Source organism: Culex pipiens, chromosome 3 (assembly GCF_016801865.2).
Source record: "Culex pipiens pallens isolate TS chromosome 3, TS_CPP_V2, whole genome shotgun sequence".
In the NCBI taxonomy this organism is placed as follows: Eukaryota; Metazoa; Arthropoda; class Insecta; order Diptera; family Culicidae; genus Culex; species Culex pipiens.
Window position 1 is genome coordinate 124,787,493 of NC_068939.1, and position 27,533 is coordinate 124,815,025.

The 27,533-nt window shown below is 36.0% G+C and overlaps 2 protein-coding genes across 5 annotated transcripts in view; one reads left to right on the top strand and one right to left on the bottom strand.

Moving 5' to 3' along the window:
- Positions 1-27,533, top strand: part of LOC120413019 (trichoplein keratin filament-binding protein) — a 52,076-nt gene extending 24,543 nt beyond the window's left edge. For both annotated transcript variants that reach the window (XM_052709375.1, XM_039573682.2), the window contains 2 exons: positions 25,727-26,008; positions 26,072-27,533. In XM_052709375.1, coding sequence (XP_052565335.1) covers positions 25,729-26,008; positions 26,072-27,279 — 1,488 coding nt within the window. In that variant the 5' untranslated portion in view covers positions 25,727-25,728 and the 3' untranslated portion in view covers positions 27,280-27,533. The remainder of the gene's footprint in view (positions 1-25,726; positions 26,009-26,071) is intronic.
- Positions 4,317-20,562, bottom strand: LOC120413020 (peptidoglycan-recognition protein LB). 3 transcript variants are annotated; one of them, XM_039573686.1, is made up of 3 exons: positions 19,843-20,562; positions 4,655-4,984; positions 4,317-4,590 (listed from the first exon to the last, which is right to left on the bottom strand). In XM_039573686.1, exons 1-3 carry the CDS (start codon positions 19,925-19,927, stop codon positions 4,376-4,378), a joined length of 630 nt encoding a protein of 209 aa, XP_039429620.1. In that variant the 5' UTR covers positions 19,928-20,562; the 3' UTR covers positions 4,317-4,375. The 3 variants fall into 3 exon arrangements, with proteins under 3 accessions (XP_039429620.1, XP_039429619.1, XP_039429621.1); XM_039573685.2 differs by lacking the exon at positions 19,843-20,562 and adding an exon at positions 10,057-10,239; XM_039573687.2 differs by lacking the exon at positions 19,843-20,562 and adding an exon at positions 9,937-10,078.

Sequence of the window (27,533 nt, forward strand, 5' to 3'; positions counted from 1 at the left end):
CGCGAGTGGTTCGTGAATTTTCCGTGAGTTTTCCCAACCCCAAAGTGGTGTGCGTGAAATGCGCGCGCGGCTGCGAATTTCAGATTTCGAAAAATTTCGACCACCGTGTTTCATTCACGCGCTTAACCCTCTATTGCCCAAATTTCTGTTTCGAATTTTTGTTCAGAAGTTGAGAGAACTCAATTTCTTTTGCTTAACGATTTTCGTTTATTGTTTCCATAATTCCATATTTTTCCAATCACTTTTTCAATTTATCACAATTTAAACATTAACCTTGCTACAAATTACGTTAAACAAAGACTGAAACCCTTCCACCCCCTCCAAAATTATTTAAAAAAAAATCTACTAAGAAAGTCACATTAAACAAGTTAAACCACACGGAGAATCTAAAAATCGTGAATAAGCATTCATAAAAAGTGTTTAAATTCCATGGTACGTTTTTGAACAGTTTGTTCGCGTCTAAATGTGGAGATGGATTGTTGAGGGTTACTGAAATTTGATTTGCACACACAACTACACACATGTTGTTGCAGTTTTTCACGACCCCCGGTGCACAGTCACGAAGTTGTTTGAGTGTGGTGTTGTGCGTGAGCGGATTTCTCTGTTTTTTCTGTGTGTGTTGGTTGATGTGGTGAGCTACTTGAGAGAGGAAAGGTTTGTTTATTCAATGTTTGTTTGTGAGCTGTTTTTTTATTCTACCATCATTTTTCTCGCAGTGGTTGTTCTGTTGATCAGATGGTTTTCCCTAAGTCTTGGTTGTATTGGTCAAGGCAGAAGTTGCAATTTTTTAACTGGGTTCGTTCAGGAATGAACTTTTCGAGATAAATTTAAAATTTGATTCAATAATTTGTTTTGAAAAGTTGTTTGTATCGTTTAACTGAATTCCTTAAGTTAAAATATGGTGGCACTTGATTGTCCTTGAAAAATTAATAAAAAAGCGTAACAGAGCAATTTTCTACGAAATCGGTATTTATCTTTTAATTTTAATTTTTGTATTTTTCGATCCGGCTGAAACTTTTATGGTGCTTTCGGTATGCCCAAAGAAGCCATTTTGCATCATTAGTTTGTCCATATAATTTTCCATACAAATTTGGCAGCTGTCCATACATAAAATGATGTATGAAAATTCAAAAATCTGTGTCTTTTGAAGGATTTTTTTGATCGATTAGGTGTCTTCAGCAATGTTACGAACTACACTGGAAAAAAAATGATACACGAAAAAAAAAATTGCTGATTTTTTATTTAACTTTTTGTCACAAAAACTTGATTTGCAAAAAAAAACACTATTTTTTATTTTTTGATATGTTTTAGAGGACATCAAATGCCAACTTTTTAGAAATTTCCAGGTTGTGCAAAAAATCTTTAACCGAGTTATAAATTTTTGAATCAATACTATTTTGTTCAAAAAATCGAAGTATTGGTCGCACAAATTTTTTAACTTCATTTTTCGATGTAAAATCAAATTTGCAATCAAAAATTACTTTAGTGAAATTTTGATAAAGTGCACCGTTTTCATGTTAAATCCATTTTTATGTGAATTTTTTGAAAATAGTCGCAGTTTTTCATTTTTTTAAATTAGTGCACACTTGCAAAAAAATATTTTTGAAAAGCTGAGAAAATTCTCTATATTTTTTTTTAAATTTTTCGATTTTTTCAAAAACAATATTTTTAACAAAAATAAAAAAAAAACAATATTTTTCAAAATATTTTTTTCAAAGGTGGGCAAACATGTGCACTAATTAAAAAAAAATGGAAAACTGCGATTATTTAAAAAAAAAGTTACCTAAAAATGGCAATAACTTGAAAACGGTTCACTTTATCAAAATTTCACTAAAGTACTTTTTGATTGCAAATTTGATTTTGCACCGAAAAATGAAGTTGAAACATTTTTGCGACCAATATTCCTATTTTTTGAAAAAAGCAGTATTGATTCAAAAATTCATAACTCGGTCTATGATTTTTTACACAACCTGGGAATTTATGAAAAGTTGGAATTTGATGTCCCCCAAAACATATCAAAGGATAAAAAAAATTAAAAATAGTGTTTTTTGCAAATTAGATTTTAGTGACAAAAAAGAAAATTAAAAATCACCAAAAAAAATTTACCGTGTATTGTTTTTTTTTCAGTATCATCCATACCTACAACTTTGCCGAAGACACCAAATCGTTCAAAACAATCCTTCAAAAGATACAGATTTTTGAATTGTCATGCATCATTTTTGTATGGACAGCTGCCAAATTTGTATGGAAAATTATATGGGGGTAATTCTCTACCAACTCACACAGCAGTTGCCCCGACCCCTCTTCGATTTGCGTGAAACTTTGTCCTAAGGGGTAACTTTTGTCCCTGATCACGAATCCGAGGTCCGTTTTTTGATATCTCGTGACGGAGAAGCCGTACGACCCCTACAAATTTTGAACATGCGAAAAAAGAGGTGTTTTTCAATAATTTGCAGCCTGAAATGGTGATCAGATAGAAAGTTGCTGTCAAAGGCACTTTTATGTAAAATTAGACTCCCGATTTGATGGCGTACTCGGAATTTCGATAAAACGTATTTTTCTTCCAAAAAAACACTAAAAAAGTTTTAAAAACTCTCCCATTTTCCGTTATTCAACTCTAATTTTTTTGGAAAATGTCATTTTATGGGAAATTTAATGTTCTTTTCAAATCTACATTGACCCAGAAGGGTCATTTTTTCATTTTGAACAAAATTTTTCATTTTTAAATTTCGTGTTTTTTCTAACTTTGCAGGGTAATTTTTTAGAGTGTAACAATGTTCTACAAAGCCGGGACTAACAATCCAAAAGTCCCGGGGTGGATGGAAGTTAAGGTGTAAAAAGAGGTTTGCAATTGCCTCAACAATCAAGCCTTCGAACACCTAGTTTCGAGTAGGAATCTCGCAATCGAGAACACCAAGGCAATGCTGTAGAGCGAATAATTTGATTTGATTTTTTGATTGAATGTTCTACAAAGTTGTAGAACAGACAATTACTTATGTATATTAAGGGGCTTTCTTATAAACATCACGAGTTATCGCGATTTTACGAAAAAAAATTTTGAAAAAGTTGGTCGCCGTTGATCATGGCCGTTAATGGTCACCCGCGACAGACACGGACGACGAAACAAAGAGAAACGCAAAAAAGATATATAGATATATATATGATAAAAGTCCCTTTGACAGCAACTTTTTATCTCATCACCATTTCAGGTTGCAAATTATTGAAAAACACCTCTTTTTTCGCATGTTCAAAAATTGAAGGGGTCGTACCGCCCCTCCGTCACGAGATATCGAAAAACGGACCTCGGATTCGTGATCAGGGACAAAAGTTACCCCTTAGGACAAAGTTTCACGCAAATCGAAGAGGGGTCGGGGCAACTTTTCCCGATTTCGTGTGAGTTGGTAGAGAATTACCCATGGACAAACTAATGATGCAAAATGGCTTCTTTGGGCATACCGAAGGCACCAAAAAAGTTGCAGCCGGTTCAAAAAATACAAAAATTAAAATTAAAAAAAATCAAAAAACAAATTTTTAACGTTTGTTTTTTTTTTAAAGTGTAGTCCTTGTCCATACCTACAACTTTGCCGAAGACACCAAATCGATCAAAAAATACCTTCAAGAGATACAGATTTTTGAATTTTCATATATCTTTTTTGTATGGACAGCTGCCAAATTTGTATGGAAAATTATATGGACAAACTAATGGCTTCTTTGGGCATACCGAATGCACCGAAAAAGTTTCAGCCGGATTAAAAAATACAAAAAAAAATCGAATGACCGAAAGCTCAGAGAATTGCTCAAGTGTGGTTTTTGCGAAAATTATTGAAAGAAGACATATATTGGACCATTTTATTAAGGATGGACCGCCCTAATCGCCAAACAAAAAAGATGGGTTAGGTAAATCGATGGTGTCTTGCTATCTTGTCGCACGTCGCTTTACAAAGTTCCGAGAAAACGCGTTTTAATGTTTGACCTTGAATAAACAATTTATATTTACAAATATTTACGGTAGCCGTATGTGTGTCAAACGCGTTCTGACCTGAAATCCCTTTGGCCAAGTTTTTTCGGCTTTTATTGAATATTTCTGGATTGAAATTTTGGGGATCTGTAAAGGTCAAAAGGTTTATGAGCTGTATAAAATGGCGTTCTCAACTCAATGTGGCCCAAAATGTACGTGCAACAAAATAGCACGATAACCACTAGCGTGCCCAGCTCTTTGGGGAAGGTGGGACAATAATATGGACGTTTTAGAAATACGTCATTTGTGGACATTCTTAATTCTACGTGATATCTTTTAAAATAAAACACAAATAATGTACAGTTACACTGATAAATATTTACTGAAATTCTTAAAATTAAACATACCCAATTCAGTCTACGTTGGAATACTGTTCGGATCAACCACGTCCATCATCGGCGAAAAGTGGGCCCACGTTTGAATCTCCTTGAACAACCGATCGCCGGGACACTCCGTTGGCCTCGTCTGGCGGTGCCCAATCAGGGTGTAATTGCTAGCAATGATGTTCATCCGCACACCATAATCGATTAGCGTTTGTACGGACGCCAGCATGTTTTCCGGAGGAAGATCCACTGCAAATTTAACGTAATTTCCATTAGTTATTCCTGCAAGTTTCGTCAAGAGCTTCCATCTCACCCCTCCAATCCCCAATCAGACAAATTCCGACACTTTTGTCGTTGTACCGTGGGGCGTGGGCGCCAACCACGTTGAAGCCTCGGCCCTGGTAGATCCGGCCGTCGCCTCCGACCACGAAGCTATAGCCGATGTCGTTCCAGCCTCGATCCTGCTGGTGGAAGCGCTGTATCGCCTGCATGGCCTTGCAGCAATCGGCAGGGGTGTAGCAGGCTGCCGGTTCGTACGTGTGGTGGATGATCACGAACGGAATCGGACCCGGGAATTTGTCCACCGTCCGGGGTGGGTTGGCACTCCAGACGTCGCGTGAGACGTACGGCACTGTTGGCATCGCTGGAAGGTGAAGAATGAAGGGGTGTTTTGTTAGGAAGAGTCTTGATTTTATCTTTATTTATTGATTGTTCAATTCTTCTGAATATAAAATTATTTTTCAGGACCAACGTCCCTCGACTCTGATCCAATTCGGGATTAAACGCAAATAAATGTGTTTGAATAAAATAAATAAAATGGTTTGAAAATTAAATATTATTAAATTGTGACTTTCAGAAACATTTTTCAAGATATGCTTTTTTTTATTCTTTTTTGAAGGTGCCATGATTTGACGTGAAATTTTGTGTATTTATTTGTTTATGCATTAAAAGAACTCATGCCAAATATTTACGACAAAGGAAACTGGAGTGAAATGGATATTGAAATCCATGGTTCAATGACATTTAGAATCCTAAAATTTACTCGCATTTTTTGTAAAACTTTACGAAACTTAATTCTTGTCGATGCTTTTCGAAGTGATCGTGCTATCTTGTGATATGTCACTTTTTGATTTTCCGAGAAAAATATTTTTTTAAACAATAATAAACACGTTTTGACAAAAATCAATATTTTGGCGATATAGCTTAATTTTGAGGTCAGATCCGTACTCAGCGGGTAAAATTACATGCCAAAACATGTAGATTATGGACAATTTGTGATTTTTGTTAGAGTGATACACTTTTCCCTTTGACATTCGGGGTTGGTGATTTCTCTTTTCAAGATATTTGAATTCGTATACATATTGCATCTTTTTATGCCATAAAATTACAGCAACTTCTGACAAAACTAAATCAAATTTAAACTGTCAAATGAATTTTTACCATCTTGCACGGAGAGACCGGCCGGGGCAAATCTAAGAAAATCTTGGTTAATTTAACTAAAAGTATGGGTTAATTTTTTACACAGCTTTTTTTCAACAATCGATTGTTGATTTTGTTAACCCGAAATTGCTGACCACCGGTAATTAAAATTAACTAAAAAAATACTTGGAATTGCCATTTTTGTTGGTTAAACGGCCGAAAAAAATTCTAGCAGTCGACTGCTAGAATATTTTTTTCAGAAAATTAACTAAAAATTTCTTGTTTTCAGCTGAAATATTGTGGAATATTCTGTTAAAAACTGGCTGGGAAATGTTTTTCAACTATTTTTCAACAATTTTTTTTTCGTTGTATCAACCGAAATATTTTTGCATGCAGCAAATTATTAGTATTTTATAACAAAACATTTCTTAATTAGACATAATTTATGTAAGTGTTGATATATATTTTCTTTAATTATCTAACGATATAGGCTGGGCCGAATTTCTAGCTATATTTTAACTATTGTCTTACTTGAAAACAGAAAAAAAATTGTACATGTAGTCAATAATAAGGTGTTGTTCGCAATATTTTTAATGAATTTGCAGTAAATTTTGTAATAATGCCTCACAAATTAATGCTGAGTGTTTTTATTTTCGCATTTATTCTGCCTAAAAATTTAACGTTTTGTACTAATTTGTTTTTTTTTTGCATGAAGTTGTTAAGTTACTGTTAAAAAGCATCAAAACAAAACTTTTTTTTAACTGTTGTTATAAAACATGTAATGTTTGATTAATGTTTTAAAAAATTACGTTGCATTAAACTAAAAATAATGAAAAAGCATATTACAAATTTTGTTAAACATATTTAAAAAAGATGTTTAATTTAACATGAATTCCTGAAAAATAGAAATCGAGCAAAATTTTCACCAAGTTTTAAGCTTATATTTTTATTATGTTGTATAAAATAAAGTGTTGTATTCACTTACCATCACTGTGAAATCATCCGATAAGTCATCATCATCTACAACGGTCTCAGGACACAGAATTTCCACCAAAGTGAACCTTTTGCTGCAAATAGACATGTGAAATGTATTAGTAATTTAATACAAAATTCATAATTTCGGCTATAAACTGAAAAAAGGAACGTAAATAAATGAAATTATATTGAGGAAAGAAGAAATATCAATAATGCTACTTACCAAGGTTGCATTAATTTAACAATTACTTTTGGCAACAAACTTTCATTGCATTTGATTCAATTTATTCAACGTACTCCGATTTCTGAAAAAAATATTTTGAGATTTACTTACCAGTTTATTGAGCAGTCGTATTGCAACAAAACTTTCAAGATAATAATTATCTTCTTTTATATATTTTAAATATTTTAATTTTTTTTTATATATTTTACTTCATCTCTATTTTTTATGTTGTTCATTAAGATTTTATCCGTCGTAAGCACGAAGCTTTTTAATGATTCAGTTTTCAAATAAGAAACACATCAGATAAATTATTGTGCAAAATTAACCCATACTTACTTGGATTAACCAACATTTTGTTAAATTTGCCCGGGCTGCTCTATCCGTGAAGAGTTGGCCCGCATCTCCCTTCTACTGCCCTCTCTTTCCATCAAACATTCTTATAACGTGTTCAACTCACTCGCATTAGAGGTCCTCATGGCGAAGGTCGTCCTCTTGCTCTTCATAGTTTATCACCTGCAAAGAAATCATCAACAAACCTACTCACCAATTCCACCTCCCTAGTTGCGACACTTTGATTTGCCAATTCAACATTAGCCAAATAGTGTAATTTTCACCTTTCACATCCTCTCACTTCATAAGTAACGACACAAACTCAACAAATCGACCGCTCTCGTTCGGATCCTGACTTCAAATGACAGACGTAAACAAACCCAAGTTCATCTTTTAAATATTCAACCAAATGTAAATTATATTCAACCAACAATTTTTTTGATTTTTCTAAAACCAAAGCTAACAGTCGAGCACGTTCATTCGAGTTCGGGAAATCTGTTAGCTTTTTGCCTCTAGCATTTTCAACAAACAGGTTATTAAATTAATACTAAATTTTAGTTATTTCAACGGAATATTGGCAGTAACAAGTACGTTTTTCTTAAAATTTACGAAAGTAAAATCAACAATTTTAATTGTTAAAATTTCTGGGCACGGTCTCTCCGTGTGCGTAATAACTCAAAAGATGTTATTTAAAACAACAAAAAAAGATGTTTTCATGTTAAAAAAATTAAAAATGGTTTTTAGACTTAATTCTTTTTTCTTGAATTATTCCTATCAGCGATGGAAGAATCATCATCATCATCATCAAAAGCAAATTTTTGAACGTTCACCAAGAGAAAAAAAATCCGATGTTCGTTCTCCTCTCTCGCGCACGAAAGATCGGTAAGAGGAATCTAGAAAATATATCATCTTTGATTATTCGGCGGAACATCGTTTTTCACTACTTCACTTGCAAATGTAACGTCACACGACGAAAAATGACCTGTCACTTTTTGTAGATGCCCGGGCAGACGGTAATAACAACATTCATGCCATTTCAATAACAAATACTGTTAAAAATAACAGAAAGTGTTATGGAATCTTCTTGAAAAATCCATTTTTGCATAAGGATTTAATAACAGTTTATGTTATCATAACAAAATTTGTTATTGGTCTGATATTGGTTGCAAGCCAAAACAACTTGGGAATAACACTTTTTGTTATGGAAGAATACCGCCAACTGTTATTGGGATGATCGTATTTGTTGTTAAAATAACAAAAAATAATAACAAAGATTTGTTCGAAGAATAACTAAAAATGTTATTAGTCTGTTATTACAATAACAATCCAATAACAAAAAATGTATAACGACCAATAACAAACCTAGTATTTTCAAATATCAAAAAATGTTATTCCCAAGTTATTTCCGTCTGCTCGGGTGGACAATGTGTGTAAACCAAGCGAAATAAATAATTTCAAGTGGCGCTGACAAGGAAATTCACAAAAAATCATCAACAGATTGATTTTCTTGGAGAAGTTCGGGAGCGATTTTCTTTTGCGTGATTTGCCTCTTCTCTCTTTCGCGGGTGAAAAAAGCTTACAAGCGGAAATGATTTTTTGCGATTATTCCATCCCTGATTCCCATCAATTTTGCCGAAGATACAAAATCGAAATTTCAACCAATTAAAAAATGCTAATTTCGGAAGAACCGCTTTCATATGAGCAATTCTCTACGAAATCGGCCGATCAATTTGGAATCTTTGGCAAAGTTGTAGTTGTGAGGACTATTGAGAAAAAATAGATACACGGAAAAAAATTGCCGATTTTAATATTGACTTTTTTTTTCACAAAAACTCAATTTCCCAAAATACGTATTTTTTTATTTTCAAGATTTTTTTATATGTTTTAGGGGACAATAACCGGCAACTTTCGAGCAATAGAGAAATTTGTAAAAAAAAATCAAAAAAATTCATGCAGAAAGAATTTACCTATTTTTTTATGTAAAATTGAATTTGCAAACAAAAAGTATTTTGCACATTTTTTGTAAAACGGCTATGTTTTCACGATATAGCCACCGAAAGTATGATTTTAGCGAAATATTTGCAGTTTTTCGATTTTTAAAAATAATGACCATGAGTGACCATCTCTGAAAATATTTTTTTTTTAAAGAAATCGGGAAAGTCGGGAATTCGCCAAAAACCGCTAAAAATCGGGAAAAAGTCGGGATTTTGTGGTTTTTTTTTTTCAGAAAGTCGGGAATCCCAAGCATACCTGCTTGATTTTTTTTTCTAATGCTTGAATAATTTTGTAATATTTTGAACAAATTTCGAATTAAATTCATTCAATTCTTCTTTAGAAACTTACTCTAAATTTAAGGTTTCTTTTACTATTTCAATATATTTGAGAATTAAAAGTTTTGTTTAAGCATTAAAAATACTAATAATCACTGGATGTATTTGACACCGAATTTTAAAATAGAGCTTAAACAATTTGTTTTAGATTTGTTCTCACTTTTGGCATTGCATTGCCTCATTGTTTGTTCAAACCTTTTAATTTCACTCTTTAATCACAATTCCACATCAATCGTCAAGGTGCTTCCCAATCCCAATGATCTGTAGCAATTAGCCTAGTCATCGTACAATTTTCTACAAAGTACCGGAACTATTCACCTTCCAAGTGTCGTCCACTTATCACGACGCGGTTATCTTAAATCGTGTTCATACAAACACACTAAACGGGCTACCGTGTGCGCCGCACTATCTTAATATCAATCTTTGAATTAAACTCACCAACTTGTTGGCAAATTCGCGGCACTGAATCAACAATCGCGACCAGCGTGGACAACGCGCAAAGTGCCACTGAGAACTTTTGGCGGACTCGTTCCTGCATGCGGAGTTTTATTTACTACGTGGAGGCTCATCCAAGGTGGATGCCCGATTTTTACGCAAATGACCTACTGCAGGTTGGGTGATTTTTTCGATTAGCAATCTGGACGCGGGAGGGTTGTTCGCAAATTACGTGAAATTCATTATTATGTTTTTAAACTGGGAATTTAAAGTTTGTTTCAATTTAAATTTCCCACAATTTTTAATTAACATTTGTAAATTTTATTGAATCATTTTAATAACACTTATTAAGTGAAGCTTTAAACCCATTTATGACGGCACTTATTGATGAGCCCTCAACTGACATGATAACATTTGCTCAACCGAACAAAAAAAAATCCCCGCAGTGTTTTTTTTTGAGTGGCAGCAGCAATCATTTCAGGTTGTTGTGTTTCGATCTCTTTTTATTTTGTTCTTTCTCTACGTGGTTGATACCCACTGTGAAGCCTAGTAATGTTTTCATCATTAAGTCCGAGGCATTTTCAATGGAAAAATCACCGCATAGAGTTGCATCCGACATTGACTTTTAATAGGTGAGTTTAATAGTGCAATTAGTTTCTATGCTTTGATAGGTCAACGGGCAATTATTGTATATCACTATAGGTGATTTTTTGTGTTGATTCATGAAATTAATTTCTCAATTGCATAAATGACTGCACTGGTGGAAAAAGTTGATTTGGAGGAAAAATTACATGTTATTTTAAAATAACATCAAAATAAATATTGAGACAAATATAGGAGCATGCATCCCTTAATTATTTGGGCCGAACGACAAACCCATGAGTTCAAGCATTTCCCTTGTTTATTGTTATCTTTGCAACGATTGACGAAGAACAATCATTTCGTTGTACAAATCCGCTAATATTACGTATATAGGTCAGATCATGCGTCAGGTATGTTTCAAACAATGTTCAAAATCAGTCCAGACTCGATTATCCGAATTTCGGAACATCAAGAAAAAAAAAGTTTTATTTTTTTCATCATTAAACTTCAAATTCAAATTAGATTACCCCAAATAAGTCAAATTGGATCGTAATCTTCTACGTTTTCGAAAATCGACATTTCTTTTCATGTTTTTATTTTAATGAACTTTGTTCATGCAAAAAAGCTATTTATTTTGAAATATGTATCTTGTGAAGATATTTTCTGATCGATTTGGTTTCTTCGACAATATTCTGATTTTTTTATTTGACTTTTTACCACTGAACGATGATTTTTTTTATTGTTTCACGACGCTTAAGAAAGGATTATTGTTGAGTTTAGGAGATAACGGTTTAGTTTAGACAAAAAAAAAGTTTTTTGTAAATAAAAATTCGGACAAAATTTCAACAATCATTTTTAGATGAAAAATCAAATTTTCAACAAAAAATTACTTTACATTTTTTTATCAAATACACCGTTTTTGAAATTATTTTTATTAAGGAGGACAAAAAATTAAGTAATTTTTTTATAAAATCAAACCAATAGTTTCCTAGATATCGCGTGTTGAAAATTAAGGCAAATTGGTGAGACTGAAAAAAAACTTCTCAAAATTTGCAATCGCATAATTATTTATTTTTTTAAGGGGTTACATTCAGGGTGGCCACCTCGGGAAAAAACCGGGAAAACCGGGAAAAAACCGGGATTTTTATCCACCGGGAGAAAACCGGGAAAAACTCGGGAATTCGACTGACAAACCGGGAAAATATTTTAAGTTTAGTTAAAATTTGACAAAAGCCTCTTTAATGCATTCAATATGTTCTTTTCTCAAATAGAATATTATTCCTGTTATTGTAAATGAAGAATTCGCGAAAACTATGTTTGAATTTGTTTAATAGACTCATGCTTCTTGGCTATGATTGTTTTTTTTATGTTGTATCCTATGATATTTTTACTTGGCGAATTTGTTTTTTTTTTTAAATAAAGCATTTTTTTTTCTACAGCAGCGGTCTCAGAGAGTCCGGAAGAAAACCCCCGTAATGGCGGACATTTGTCCCAAACAAAATAAAACAAAAAAACAAATTGATCTGAAGCAAAAAACTGACAACCATATGGTGCAGTGATTTACGGGCGAATTATTTTTGACCAATCAGAAAATGTTTTACAAAATATTTGAATGATAAACCTATAATTCGCATCGTTAAGAAATTTTAAGAAATTAAAGTAAAGTGCACCGTTTTAGAGTTTTATCTTTCTGTTTTTTTTTTTCTACTTTTTCTACGAATATTTGTTTCAAATTTGTAAATTGTGCCAACTACCATTTAATTAAAAACATTCAAAATATTTGTAAAAAAAATCTTATGTTTCATTATTTGGATATTGTCAATTCGACCTTTCTTTGCTAAAATATTAGCTTTGCATAACATTAAAATCAGGATTTTTTTTTTTAATTTGAGGGTCAAGTTTTTCCTCCAAAGAAAACAGTAAAGTATTTTCTCAACCATTCGATTTTATAAAGATAAAATTTTGTTTTGCCTCCTGACTTTTTGAGAAACTTTGAGGGACAAAAACTTTAAATAAAATGTGTACCAGCCTTATGTGTTGTTGAAAAAATCGCAGCACGGTATTTTTTTACGATTTTTTACCATTTTGTTTTTCGGGGTTTTTAGACAGTTTTTTTAATTAAAATTATTTTAGAAAATTTATCCCGTCAATACATACAAACTTACCGAAGATACTAAGTCGATTAAAAAAAGTTTCAAGCTACCGATTTTATTACATTTGTATGGAACTTTTCCTGCACTGCTGCCAAAGTTTATACATTTTTGTTTGGACTAATGATTTAAAAATACTCACATAATTTTAGCCAAAAAATAATAATTGATTCACAGAAATTGATAATTCTTGGAAGAATCGTTCTTCTTGAATACACAAAGCATTTTTTCAAAGAAACTTTACGAGCCTTTATATAAATGTTGTTAACAATGTATTTTTGCAAATCTTTTCTACAAAATTAATAAATTTTAAATGCCATTTCCTGCTTTCTAATAATAATTTATGCTATTCTAAAAAAAAAAACGTTTTTTTTTTTTTTTTTGTATAATCTGTAGAGCATGATGATGAAAAATCCCAATCATTAGGGAAATTAGAGGTTTGGATTGGAAACAGATAAAAACGGCTTCGTTTTCAACTTACTTACTTTGTACTCAAGATATTAGGAAGCTTTCTTGAGGAGCTCAAACTTTGAACCGAATGTATGCGTTCCAAAAGTATGTTGATACCAACGGTAGCCTAAAAAACATTGTAATTTGGTTTAACATTCCGGAAAATTCCTTCTAGTCTTGGGAGAAAACCGGGAAAAAACCGGGAAATTGAAAATCGAAATCTGGTGGCCACCCTGGGTTACATACATGTAAGTCGGCAAAAATGTCAGAGGTTGGTTTGAGCACACGCTTAAACTTTTTTTAAATCTGTTTTCAGGGCATTAAAATATACATTTTCATCAATCAATAAAAAAAAAATTGAACACATTTGGTTCTATATTTTCCGAGATATTGCTATTTGAAGTTAGCAGTTTCAAAAAACGGGTGCCACGATATCTCAACACTGCTTTTTTTCTGTTTGAGTATTAAGACACGGAATCCTGATTACAAGGACTATTGTATCGTTTTACCCATTTTTACTGTTTTTAAGCAATTCCAGATCTATAACACAGTTCCTATTGAGAGGAAAAGTGCTGTTCCATCCAGATGCTGTAAACTCCATTCCTTGTGCCTTGTGCGCTATGTATCGCTAGAACCGCGGTGACAATTTTTTCGTGTCATTTTTCAAGCTCTTCCCAGCAGCTATTATTTGCCGCGCGGGGTCTTGTAAAGACAATTGTCTTTTTGCGGTGCTACTTTTGCGGTGTTCCCTTTGCTCTGATCTGGACAAAGCGACTGGACTGCAGTGCAATCATATAGAGGCAAGCTCGAACAAAAGCGATTTTTTTTCCTGGTCTCACTTTGATTTCCCATTTGTTGCCTGTTTTGCCCGTTCGCTGCTGACCGTGTACGCCACAGTGGTATAACGTCAAAAAAGCCTCGTATAATGTTTGTAAACAGTATACAGTACAACTACCGTAAGTCGGTTCGTTTTTTCTTGAATACTTTTGCAGCATAATTTTATTATGAATGTAAAGGGGAATAGCATGCAATTTCATCATGCACGTGATGTTGGCTACAACAGTTGGGCGTTCAAGAATAGTTGTAAATTGGCAAGAGAACTGGTTCCCCAGTGGACGGCTTTCTGTGCATTGTTTTCCTCCTGAAAAGAAATCTGTCCACAGGTGGACCGATTCCTCTTGCAAAATACAGCCAAGAAATCCGTCAAACAGTGGCCAAATAAAAAAAAATCCGGCTCGCCAACGTTGTCAAGAGAAACCGACCTTTCCCAAAATTGCCGGATGTGTGTGTGTGTGTGTGTGTGTGTGTGTGTGTGTGTGTGTGTGTGTGTGTGTGGTCCAATTCAATACCCGCTAACCGGTAGCGAAATGCCGAATGCTGATACAACTTATCTCAGTCCCAGGTATTAGGTGGTGATAGCCCTCGCGCTGCTTCCAACGACCTATTTCAGAATGGTAGAGATCCTAGCGGCCAAATTCCGAGGTCGTTGGGCATTGTCCGGCCCCGCCTTAACATTCCAACGCCCAAGGCTCCAAAAAAGTTGGAACGGTAACAAAAAAGTTGAAGTTCAACTCAATGATTCTCGGGCAAAACTCAACCAATAAAGATGATTCTTCTTTCCAGTGATTTGTTAGGATGTCTAGATGATTCTAGAACTTTGCAGAACTTAATTTGATCCAATCTGTAATTTTTGCGATCAAAAACATCGTTCAAACTTTTTTTTCGCGTGTAAAAAATAATTCGCCAAAAATTCCACAGAGGCAGTCGTTTTAAAAAAGGTGTAACGATGTTTTTGGTCGCAAAAATTACAGATTTGATCAAATAAAGTTCTGCAAAGTTCTAGAATCATCTAGACATCCTAACAAATCACTGGAAACAAGAATTGTCCCAATTGGTTGAGTAATGCTCGAGAACCAGCGAGTTGAAGTTACTGTTCCACCTTTTTTGGGAGGCTTGGGCGTCCGTGTAAGTTGGACATGCGTTGGGCGTTCCAGTGTTAACATAGAAGCAAGCACCAGACGGATCCTTGATCTATCCTAAGACTCCCAATCCCTTCAGGCAAATCAGGGATCAGAGCGTATTTAATATGAGAAGAATACAACATGTTTTATAACCTTCAGATGACCGACTGGTTAGAGTCCCAGACAATCAATCCGAAGGTGTGAGTTCGAATCCCACCTGATTCTGTTTCTGTTCATGTTTCTGTTTTTGTTCATATTCAAAGTTCCAATTCCTGATTCCAAATTTCAAAGGTACCGAGCGGGATTTGAACCCTGAACCTTCTGCTTGTGAGGCAGAAGCCGTAACCATTAAGCCACGGAGCCGGTCTTTCCCAAAATTGCCGGATATTATTTTAAAAGTTTGCTTGAAAACGGCAAAGTTTCCAGTTCCCTAAGGGATTGTTTTTTCGCCTGTTAACTGTCAAACAAACCCAGTCAAATCAATCCGAATTCTGAAACGGAATCTAGTTAGAATCGTATACAAATTCCGTTTCAAACGCAACAACTGGTTCCGTGTTCGAACCGGTTGTAGCGTTTGAAACGGAATTTGTATACAATTCTAATTAGATTCCGTTTCAGAATTCGGATTGATTTGACTGGGAAGGTGTACAAATTTAGGTCATCAGATTTTTTGTCAATATGTTTAATCAGTATATCAATATCTTGTCAATAACTACTTCAACATGTTAACGAATGGTAAAACGTTACTTAATCTACCGTATGGTGGTTGATGCATTCAACTCGATAGGATTCGAATTGATGACCTTTGGATTGTGAGTCCAACTGCCTACCAGCGACTCCACCGAGGAAGGACCCATGGACGACTCCTACACCTGGACTAAGCTAACGATCTAGATTAGGTCTGAACCAATGTTCACTTCCCCGACGGATAAGACAAATCTTGACTCGAAAAAAGCCACCAGGTCTGACTGGGGCTGAAGCCAGCCCAACTGGCCATCTGTTGAGAAACACCGAAACATTTATTTTACGGAAAGATAAGAAAAACTTGTAACACGCATTATCCCTCCCAAAGAATTTTAGAAATTTTAATTAATAAACATACGTAATTTTTCATATCAATTACCGCCAACCCTTTTTAAGGAGACTGTTTACATATTTACACAATGTATGCAACTCGTTTACGCTAGGGTAAGTTGAAAACAAAAATAAACTAGTAGTAACGGTCAATTCAAAAATTATGCCACTTGTTCAAAATCAGATTAGTGCGCGTGACCTGTAGCGTGTGTTATACAACATTATCTTGTCTAATATTCAAATTTAACAGTGTAGTAACTTCAGGCATCCACGCTAGGTGGTGATACTGATGCGAACAAATTTCGGAACCATGTTTTGAATTGGACTTGGCTCCATATGGTGCAATACCGATCGGCGGGGCATTATTTACATGCGAAGACACGAGGAAAGTATTTTGGGAAGAGGCGCAAAGGAATATCCCAAGATTGATCACATGCTAGAAGAGCACGTGAAGCAACCGTTTTATACTCATACGGTTGCTGCTACCTCTGAACTTAAACCTAAGGCTGCCACCCTGAGAAGAACCCATGACTTTCCGCTTATGAGGCGAAACCCGTAACCATTCGGCCACAGGAGGTTGGCCTCAACACTGCTTAGACCAAATCGGCTAGAAATTTTGGTAAAGACTCATTAAACCGGTCCCGTGTGCATGACGAAGGCCGATTTAAAAAAAGTTTGTTTTGAAAAAAGATAAAAATATTTTTGTGTTTTTCATATAAAAATTCGTCGGTTTTTGATTTTTGTATTTAAAAAAAACAAACTTTCAAAATCGGGCTTCGTCATGCACACGGAATATATCTTAAGAGTCTTCACCCCAAATTTCAGCCAATTTGGTCTATCCCATCTCGAGATATTGTGGCACCCGAAAATCAACTCGGTGTTTCGAGAAAAACGCTCACAAAGTTTGGCAGTCAGCTTTGCGCATGGAAAAAGTTCGTTTCTACTCACTTAAATCATGAAATATCTTCATGAAACTTTCAGGAGTGATTGGAATTCTTCTTTTTAAAGGATTTAATAAATATTCGGAATTATGAAAAATTTAGATTTTCTACATGTATGAAACCCCTTAAAGAAGGATTTTTGAATATTATTTGCCGGAGCGTTTTCGCCGAATAATCAAGTTGATGATTTTATGAATTTCTTTTTATCGATCTTTCGTGCGCGAGAGAGGAGAGCCATATTTCGTTCCGATTTTTTCTCTTGAAGAGCGTTAAAAAATTTTCTTTTGATGTAGATTCTTCCAACGCTGGTTGAAACTTTTAGCGGGCTTTTGCATAATTGGTTCGTCCATACAATGTTATCAGCTGGTTCACAGAGTTTTATCTTTTTATCAATCAAAATAAATTTATTAAATCTGACAATTAAGTAGTTGCCAAGAATTCGTCAGTTGAAAATCTTATTGAAAACACGTAGTAAATTTAGATTTTTTTCAATTTTAATTCGTTGTTATACTCTATCTCGGTAATTATTTCGACGGCAACATTTCTAAAGGCATCATGTATATTTTGACACTTTCTGGTTTATTGCATATTCTGAAAGTACTCCTAATGAGCTACCTCTCCACCAAAAATGAGCAAAAGTTACTTCAGTAAAGTCTGTTTAATAATGATTTTAAATAAAGTAACATAAACAAAATCTATGACATAAGCAGTGCCTGTTTATATAGCCCTGTCCATCTGTCAAATAAAAGACTACATGAACCTCGTGACGAAAAAAAAGCACCATGAAAAAGACGCCATGTACATTTGCCGGCGAAAAGCGAATCATATCAAAACTTCCCCTCTTCTTGCAAAAAGCGTACATGTACATTCGGCGAAGAAAAACGAATCAAAGCAAAGGGTGATATAGACGTTGGTGATTTCAAAAGAAGTTGTGTTTGTTTTTCTTAAATATAATGACGGAAATAACGTTTTATTGAATATGAATGATCAAATATCAGCCTTAAAAAAATGCTTTAAAAATATTTAGTGTGTTGGGATATCTTTGAGACTTTTCTTTTTCCTGCTTATCTTGTAGCTCAAAAGTTGCTCTTTTTTGATCCACTTGAACATAAAAAAATATTGGAAAATTGGTATTTTTTTGAATGTAACTATTTGTTTAAATTTGTCCTCATCATAACCTGTAACTTTGCTGAAATTACCAAATCGATCATAAAAATTAAAAACATAGTATGATCAGCTGTCAAAATTGTTAAAAGACTTGTATGGACGAACTAATAATGCAATACAGTCCAGGCTCGATTATCCGAAGGTCTTGGCAAAATTTCACTTCGGATAATCGAATCACGAAAAAAAAAATTGCTTTTTTGTTATCTTTTTTTAATTGTCGCTCAAGTAATTTAAATTTTTTAAATCCAAGATGGCGGTCAATATGGCGGTGACGAAATATTGAAAAAAATGCTCTTAATAGGTAATCAACTATTCAAATTTAACTAAAATCGGTTGATTTTGTAGAGAATTGCATATTTTAAAAATGACAAATAATATACATAGTTTTTGTACTTATAATACATGTATTATTATAACTAATTTTTTTTTTCTGCATGATATTTTGCTTTCGATATGCCATAAACGAGGCAAAATCTTAAAAAACCACAAATATTTCATCTTCAAAAAGCATTGGAAAGAAGAACTACTAAGGAGATACGGGAAGGCAGCCACAAATCGAGTTTTTGAAAACACCTTTAAAAAAATATCATCAATAACAAAAGTGATGTTGTGATTGACATTTTTAGATTGGAACTAGAACGAAAGCTAGTAATTTTTCGAGTCCAGACATGGATTTTAGATGACAGGAAGTTTGGTACACGGAAAAAGTCAATTCTCGTGAATTGTTTTCATCAATTTTTTTCTGTGTAGGAACGAATTCTCTAAATAGGTGGAAGATCGAAGCAATCCGTGCGCGAGGTCGGACGTAACTTTTTCGTGCTGTCATTTTTCATCAATAATTTTTTTGTTCAAAAAAACAAAAAGTTAGTAGAAATACGGATATTTCGCCGGTAAATCTGTTGTTGACCAGTGATAACCATAACGGTGAAGCATCTTCGTGACGAACAGGAAGTGGCCATTGCGGAAAATAACGGCGGATAAACATCACCTCTTCATTGACATCGGTTCAAACATCCTGTGGTTCCAGTCCCGATGTACCAGATTATCAGCCTGCTTCTCTAATGAAGGTTCGATTGGGGGGGCATGCTTATTAATTTCTCGCCGCTCCATACCCTCAGTGACGTGATGGGAACAAGGGCGTCTATGCGAAGTGTCCCTACACCCGCTACAAATTTCCGGCGCTTGGGGAGGGGAAAAGGGAAACCATTTCGTTGTATGCGCTCACATGTGTTCCAGGACCAAGTTGCCTGCGGGTATGGGGATCATACATACATACATACATAGGAACGAAATTCTCTAAATAGGTCATTTTGGGACTTCCGTTTCTACCGAACTGTATGTCGAATTAAATCTATCTGCTCTTATATGAGGAAATTGTGGAATAGGTCGAAACGAAAACTTAACAAGATGAGTGCAAATTTAAAAACTAAAAATTCCAATTAATGAAAATCCAATAACACTCACAGCATGCCATCGCTCCATCCCACATGCCCAGAACTTGCAGTACTACAACCGCCAAAACACTTGTCCTTCTTCTCGTTATCACCATCGTGGTATGAACTGTGTCACCTTCAAAACTTCAAACAGCACTAGTGCCAATCGTGTGACATTCCCCGCAAAAACCTGATTCACGATGACAAATTAGTCAACTCGTCGCGCCACGCTGCGCTATCTCGTCAAAAGCCCCCAAACTTTTGCGCCCAAATCACTGTCATGGCCACTGTCTGAGGCACCGACTTATCAATAACCGGTCGGCTTGGCCGATGAACTGCTCAACGGGTTGAACTGCAGGTGATTCGAATTCTTTTGAAGAAGCGCCGACTCTCTTTCCACAGTCCGGCGGAGGTCCTCGATTCGCAAACTAAACACCAAACAACTTCAAACTGTTGACAACACTGTTGATTCCAAGCAAGGCTTCAAGAGCAAACTTTGTAACGATCCACGCGCTCTCCAGTCTGTTCAAACACTGAACAAAATTTAGACAGACTAACGAAAAAAAATGCCTCAATTGTTTGGCAAAGTCGGCGCGCGCGCGCCTTCTCGATTGACTGAGGTTGAGGTTACTTTATCAACCGGCTGTGGGGAGGTACTTTTTTTAGCGAATTACAGAGACAAATTACGCGCACACACGTGGACCGCCAGTGGTGTTTTGCGCTGCTGAAGCGCGAATCGGAAATGAAGCGACAGGGTGAAAGCTCACGCGTATTTATACGGTCACTTGGGTGTCGCGTCGCGGGATTCTTGATGGTCCCACTTGAGACCACACTGCTGTGTTGTCAGGACAAATAAGACGGTGGCGCTAGAAGTGTGGATGGAGTGATGAATGAGGGATGAACTTGAAGCACAAAAAAACGAGATCATTTAGAATTCAATTAGAACTAGGAATTTGTAGCAAACTTAAAGTTAAATCTTCCAAAATTTAAACATAGGTTCTACTTTTATCAGTACTACATCAAATTCATTTAAAAATTACGTATTTTTTGTATCTTTCCAGGGTTATTTTTTTGAGTGTAACTATGTTCTACAAAGTTGTAGAGCAGACAAAATCAAATATTTGAAATGTGTGAAATTGTCCGAAGATTCCGAATATGACAAAATTGACACCAAAAAGTGCCGTTTTTTGGCCTACAGGGCAAAAACTAACGTTGTAAAAAGTTTGTTATAGAAAAATTGAAAAACTATGAGAAAAACTGCGACTGGCCAAAAAGTTAATTCCGTAGACTTATAGTCCATGAAATTCCCTAACTTTTGACCTACAGGAGTATGGGTGTTGGAGGCTGTTGCAAAATGTTATTAAGGTTTTAAAAAATATAATTTTAACAGTAATTCGCAAAAGCTATGAGAAAAAGTCAAACCAATCCTGGGTGTCTATTGCTCATTTTGAAGTGCTTCAAAAGACCTTTCGAATGCATCTAAGAGAGTTGGAATTGATGAAGTTTTACGGAAATGCGAGCAATTTAAAGATTTTTTGTGTTTTTTGGACCTCAAACTTCAAAGCCCGTTTTACGCCACTTCCGTTTGTCGTAGAGGGCTCATATTTGGCGTAAGTTCATCTCATGTATAGACAAACAATCGCTGAAAGTTTCATCCTAATCGGAGCACCTCGATACGACCTCTAGAACAAACCGAGCAATATTTACAAAAAACTGCCTTTTAAGATAATTTGAGTATATTTAATTTTCCGTAAGTACTGTAAATATTTATTCACTGAAAATTTAAAGTTGTCCTAGCGAAGAATAAAAATAATTAAAATGTCGTTTTTTATTATCTTAAAGAATTATATTTAAGATTTTTTTTTTCATTTGGACTAAAATTTTCCCTAGTTTTTGTTTATTGCATTTGAAGAACCTTCTGTTACCAAGCGGTTATTGAAAAGGAATTAGTTGCAAGGAACACCAAATCTCTATGAACCAGTTATTCACACAAGTTGTAAAATTGTTATTTCGATAAATAAAATGAATTGAATTGAATTCGGACTAAAATCTTCTAACAAGTTTTTGTTTACTACGAGTAAGCAGGACATAAATAGATTTTTAAACATAGGAAAATCATTCAGCATGAAGAATACTTAAAAATAATACAGTACGGTTTTGAGTCCCAAAAAGCTCTAGAAATGATGAAATGATTGCAGATTTGGGAGTTTTCCAACAAGTAGGAAAATTACCACAACGTAATGGTTACAAAAACTTATGTTCATTGAATATGACTAAATGTAATTAGATTCATTCAAATGTAATTAATGTATTACTTCTTTCAAATTACAGGCACATAATCACTAATTTTGAACAAAGGCTAAAATTCCCGGCTCCCGGGAATTCACGAGAATCAGCAAAAATCAACTCTCGATTTCCGGGAAATTCAAAATCTCGACAATCATCACACCCAGTTAGGACATGTATTACGGTTGTTCATGTATAGGGTGTCTTAAGATTTAACATTCGGATTTTTTTTTCTTCCTGTGTATGCTCAGAGGTTCAGAACATTTACCCTCTCACGACCATGGTTACACACGGAGTTTGTCGATTTTTCTTGAATATCTCAGGGTTGAAATCGAATTTTGGGGATCTGTGAAGGTCAAAAGGTGAGGCATTGAAATCTGCATAAAATGGCGTTCTTAACTCAATTTGGTCAAAAATGTAGTGCAACAAGATATCACGACATCGACGATATGATAGTTGTGCCCTTCTTGAAGATGCTAAAGGATTTTTTGTTCTAAATCAAATGTGTCTCAAAATTTATATAATTTTGTGATGCAATCATTAAACTTTTAGTTGACAACCATGAATTAATGATGATTTTCATAACTTTACAAGGAATAGGAAAATCGTTACCAAAAAGTATCAGCATGTGTTGGATAGATAATCTAAACGATTTGTAAAAGGAATTTTGACAAAATATTGTCAGGGAATCGAAATTTATATAATCGAACGAAAACTCCTGTCAATGATGGAAGTCGTCACCTTAAGTGGAAATTTGATTTGCCGAAAATGTTGTAGGATTCACTTTGAGAATCGAGTTGTAGGTAAATTCTGCATTTGCAAGCTTAAAAAATCGTTATCTCAAGAGATTTCAATTTGCCCAACATTCGAAAAATTGATTTTTATGTAAAATCGTTTGGGGAACACGATGGTGACGTTTAATTCTAAATTTAATCGCATGTATATTGAGAAAATTGCGTGTAAAGTTTTCAATTGCGCAAAATGCATCAAATTTTGATTGCAATCAAAAATCTGATTCGATTCAGCGTCCTTTTTCCTTTTTAAAAAGCTTTCGAGTTTTGCTCTATCATTTTTTGTTTCCGAGAGGTTTTTTGAAAAATGACGAAAATCGCAAAACTTTGGGGCGGTGCCAGAAAAGAAGGGATGGTCCAATTTGGTTCAAAATCGGTATTCTTAAATATTTTGATAGTATCAATAGCTCCACCAAATTTTAGCATGATTAGAAAAGGTCGATTTCGAATTTGTACTTTTTTGTGTACACCAGTTGAGGCGAAATGACCCATAAGCTATTGTGTTTCATAATCAAAAAACATAGCCTAGATTTGATCTGTAAGTGTATATACCAATGTTAAAAAAAAATGTATTCTTCATCAAAAGTCCAACAGTTACTAATCCCTTTTTTTTTGAAACGTGGCGAGCTAAAATTGCAGGCCAAGGATTGATACCTAAGAGCATGCAATGGCACTGACCTTGTTGCGTGCTCTTCGGTTGACGTCCACGTAAGGAACATCCTGGAAGGAGCGCAACTAACTACATCCGTAGTTCTGTTAGACATCGCACAACGGGGTTTCTCTTCTCTTCATTCTCAGCTACCACCTATCTCCTATTTTTATTTTGCTCTACTGATTCTCTCTTCACTGATTCTTCTATTTAATATCAATCATTTGATTTTGATTTTACTAACTTTTGATTCTCTTATCTCTCAAAGCTTTTCCACTCTTTTTTACCAATTGATACTGCTGTAACAAACTTTGTTTTTTTTTTCCTTAAAAATATACTTTTCCTTAATGTACTAGTAATATCAAGTCTATTTATCATTTGCCTAATCTTTTTTGATTTTATTGCGAATTTATTTATTTAAATAATTCTTTATCATTCCTATAAATTACCATTACTTTAATCTAAGCTTGTTTTGTATCTCTATTTATTAACTATTGTCTAATTTTACATCTAATACATCTAGCTTCTCATTTTTATTCTTTAAAATACGCTCATCATTCTCTTACTATTAATTCTTGATTTTTATAAAATGAATTCTCTGTTACTGTCTATTGTTTTCAATCTTCACCCTTTTTTTTTTTCAAACAAGTGAGGTTTGAGCCCTTACTCAATTTATGGAATGGTTAAAGGATTAAAACAAATATTACTATTGTATTTGGTAAACTTTTATAACATGCTTAGGACCAAAAATTGTAACAAAACACCGCGACAAAAGAAATAGCAACATATAAACACGACTCAACACTAGGAAAGATTTCAGGAGAAAACAATATACAGTAAAATAACAACTAGTTTTTGAAATCAAACTAAAAATAGAACAGGTTAGGTTAAATGGTTAGGCGCTTATACTTACATCAAACCCTACGTAATGTACCACCCCCGGCCGAGTTAAAATGCGTAACCGGAAAAGAAGGTGTGCATGCCTGGCACGAACACTCAAAGCGTGTTCTAGCGTGCTGCTCGTACTGACTCAGAGCAAGGGTGAGATGTAGGTGTAAGGGCAGTGCGTGTTCGTCGGGAACCTGGTGCATAAGATCGGTCAAGGCCCGTTCTTACACTGAAAATTGCGAATTGCGAAACGTGGCGAGCTAAAATTGGTACAGCCGTACCGGAGATATGACTTTGTTGTTGACAAATGTGGGTTTGGAGAAAATCGCAACATACGCAATTTTTTTAACAACCCAATACAGATAGGACCATCCTAACCGCCAAACAAAAATAATAATGGTCTGATTATTTTGACAAATTAACTCCCAACGCTGAATAAGTAAATTACAAGAAGAGACAAGTTTTTCGAAATTTTCCAATCAGTTTAATTTTATAAATTTAAATTTAAACCAATTTCCATGTTCATCACAAGGTTGACCTTAAGGTTACAGTCTGCAATACAAATTGCCAATTGAGGAGGATCAACTTCAAAAAATGAAAACAAAAAAAACACACACAATTTGGCTTGATCATTACGAACTTTTTCATGACAAACATTGGCTTTAAGATTCTTTTTTGTTTTTGCTACCTTCAGTATAGGTTTTCGTGATTAATGTTAATCTTCTCTGAGCAAGGTATCGTCTTTCGGCCAGACGGTTCGTCGTCCGTAAATAAAGCACAATCACTCAAGCAAATATATCAAAATCCTGCCACCACCGGGGCGTGCTTTCGAGCTTTCGGGGATTCCCCATACTACGATGCTGCGCTCACACGGTTATGCCCATGGGAAAGAAGGTGGTCACGCAAAACATGAATGAATGCTTCAGGTGGAAAGTAAACAAATGTAGCCGTACTATGTATGAATGGAAGGTTGAACATTTGTTTCATCCGAATTTGTTTGGAAACTCTAGCAAAAGAAAGTCTGATTCATGCACGGTGTGATTTTTCACTATCATTTGTTTGCTTCAAAATAATTGATATAATTGGTCGTCAGAAGGAAGTGAGCCCTGATTAAAACGGATGTTTTGTTTCAAGTGGCTTCGATATTTTCCGATAGCGTGTGATTTTTTTCTAGTAGTTGGTGTTTACTTAAGGATGACTTAATTGGGTCAAACCGATTTCGATGCAATCGAAAGCGAACATTTGTCATTCGAGCAACAATGATAAGAGGTGGACTAAACTTTTTTTCCTCTTTTCCTCAGCCATGAAAAGTGCCAAACTGCAGGCTGCGCTCGCAAAGCGCCGCGAGGCCGACCAGATCAAGATCCAAAAGTCGGCCGCCGTCGAGCGGTACTACGACCAGTGGAGCCGCATAACGTCACGCTTCGACTCGTGGAACTCACCGCAGTTTTACCGGCAGGCCGAGGAAGCGCAGAAAGCACGCGAGGAGGCGGAAAAGCGCGAGGTGGCCGCCCAGGAACGGCGCGAGCGGGAACGCGTTCGACTACAGCAGGAAAAGGACGATTTTCAACAGGAACTGAAGGGTAAGAACTTTTGGGTTAGTTGGGTCATTTGTGGATGTTGAAGGTGGAATCTTTGCTTTACAGAGAAGAACCGCCCTAAACCGAAGCCAATTCCGACGGAACTGCTGGAGGGTGTCCGATCGCGGTTGAACGACGTTGAAGAAGCGAAACGCCGCATGGATCTGGAAGCGAGTTTGTACACCAAGTGGCGCATGGGCTACGATCGCGACGCGGTCATCCTAGACTCAAAGAACACTCACCAAGCGATGGCAAAGCTGAACTGGCTCGATCGCCAGGTTGAGATGACGCTGCAAAGTGAGAAGGAACGCAAGGAGAACCAGGAGCGCGAAATTCGTCTCCAGGAAGAGGCAAGAAAGCACGAGGAGGTCCTGCTCGAGAAGAGCCGCATGAGGGAGCAACAAATTAAGGAGTTGAGAAGCCACCAGGAACTTCACATGAAGGAACTCAAGGCTCGCGAGCAGGAGGTGAACGAGCTGAAGATGTACGAGTTGCGCTTGCGAACCAAGAAGGAAGAGTTCGAAAAGGAAGCCGAACAGCTGTACATCTACAACGATCGACGGCGCGATCGCATCGTGGCCATGCACAACCTGCGACGCATCAAGATGCTGCTCCGCGAGCGCTCCGAAGCGGTCCGGAACGATCTCAAGCACGACCTGCAGCTGCTGCAGCGAATCGCGATCGACAACCCCGAGTCCAACGACGGCATCAACTACCTGCGCAAAAAGTTCCAGCTGCAGTACGATCTGGAAATCGACCAGCAGATGACCATCGAGAACATGTACGAGTCCGAGGCCAAGCACAACCTCTCCAAGTGGGAGGACAAGTGGAACGAGGAAGCCCTCGTCCGAGAGCAGCAACTCCGCTGCCTCCTTGAAGATCGCATCGCCGACTTCGAAGCCAAACTCGCCGGCTGTATTCAGCGCCAGCGCGACCTCATCGACATCCGCGAGACGCACATCCGATCGATCGAAGGTGCCAACAACCAGCTCAAAGAACTCATGACGGAGAAATCCAACGAAACGTTCGTCGTAGGCTCGTCCAACCAAATCCGGGAGCTTCTCGTTGACGACCCCGCATCCAAACCGGACAGTCGACCCTCGACGCGAAACTCGCACCGTAGTTCGACCTTTAGCAGCATCTTTCCGTTTGACGATCTGAGCTTGACGGATCTGAAGCTGGACAGACAGAAGCAGATTGGCGACAAGCAGCCGGACGAGCAGGCAATTTTGGCTGTGCCGAGGTTTGGCAGGAAGAAGGTGGCCTGGTGCTGACGGAGACGGAGAGTGCGAAGGTATTTATGCATGAACATTCCATACTGACTGATCCGTGTGAGAGAGAGAGAGAAGATTTGTCCAAAATAGGGGACCATTTTAACTAGTGTAAGGTTTTACTACCCCCAAAGACTATTTATGTGCCGTGTTCTGCTTATGTTTAGCGAGCAATAATTGTGTGTAAGATGAATCGATATTTCGTGACTTTTCAGAAGATTTTTAATAAAATAGCTTTCTGCAAACGTAACTGCATT

Excerpts from the sequence above, each read along its gene's own strand:
- LOC120413020 (XM_039573685.2), bottom strand. The coding sequence starts at position 10,156 with ATGCAGGAACGAGTCCGCCAAAAGTTCTCAGTGGCACTTTGCGCGTTG. Across the intron at positions 4,985-10,056 it reads GCGAATTTGCCAACAAGTTG|CGATGCCAACAGTGCCGTAC; the intron begins GTGAGTTTAATT and ends TTCACCTTCCAG. Across the intron at positions 4,591-4,654 it reads TCTGATTGGGGATTGGAGGG|TGGATCTTCCTCCGGAAAAC; the intron begins GTGAGATGGAAG and ends TTAAATTTGCAG.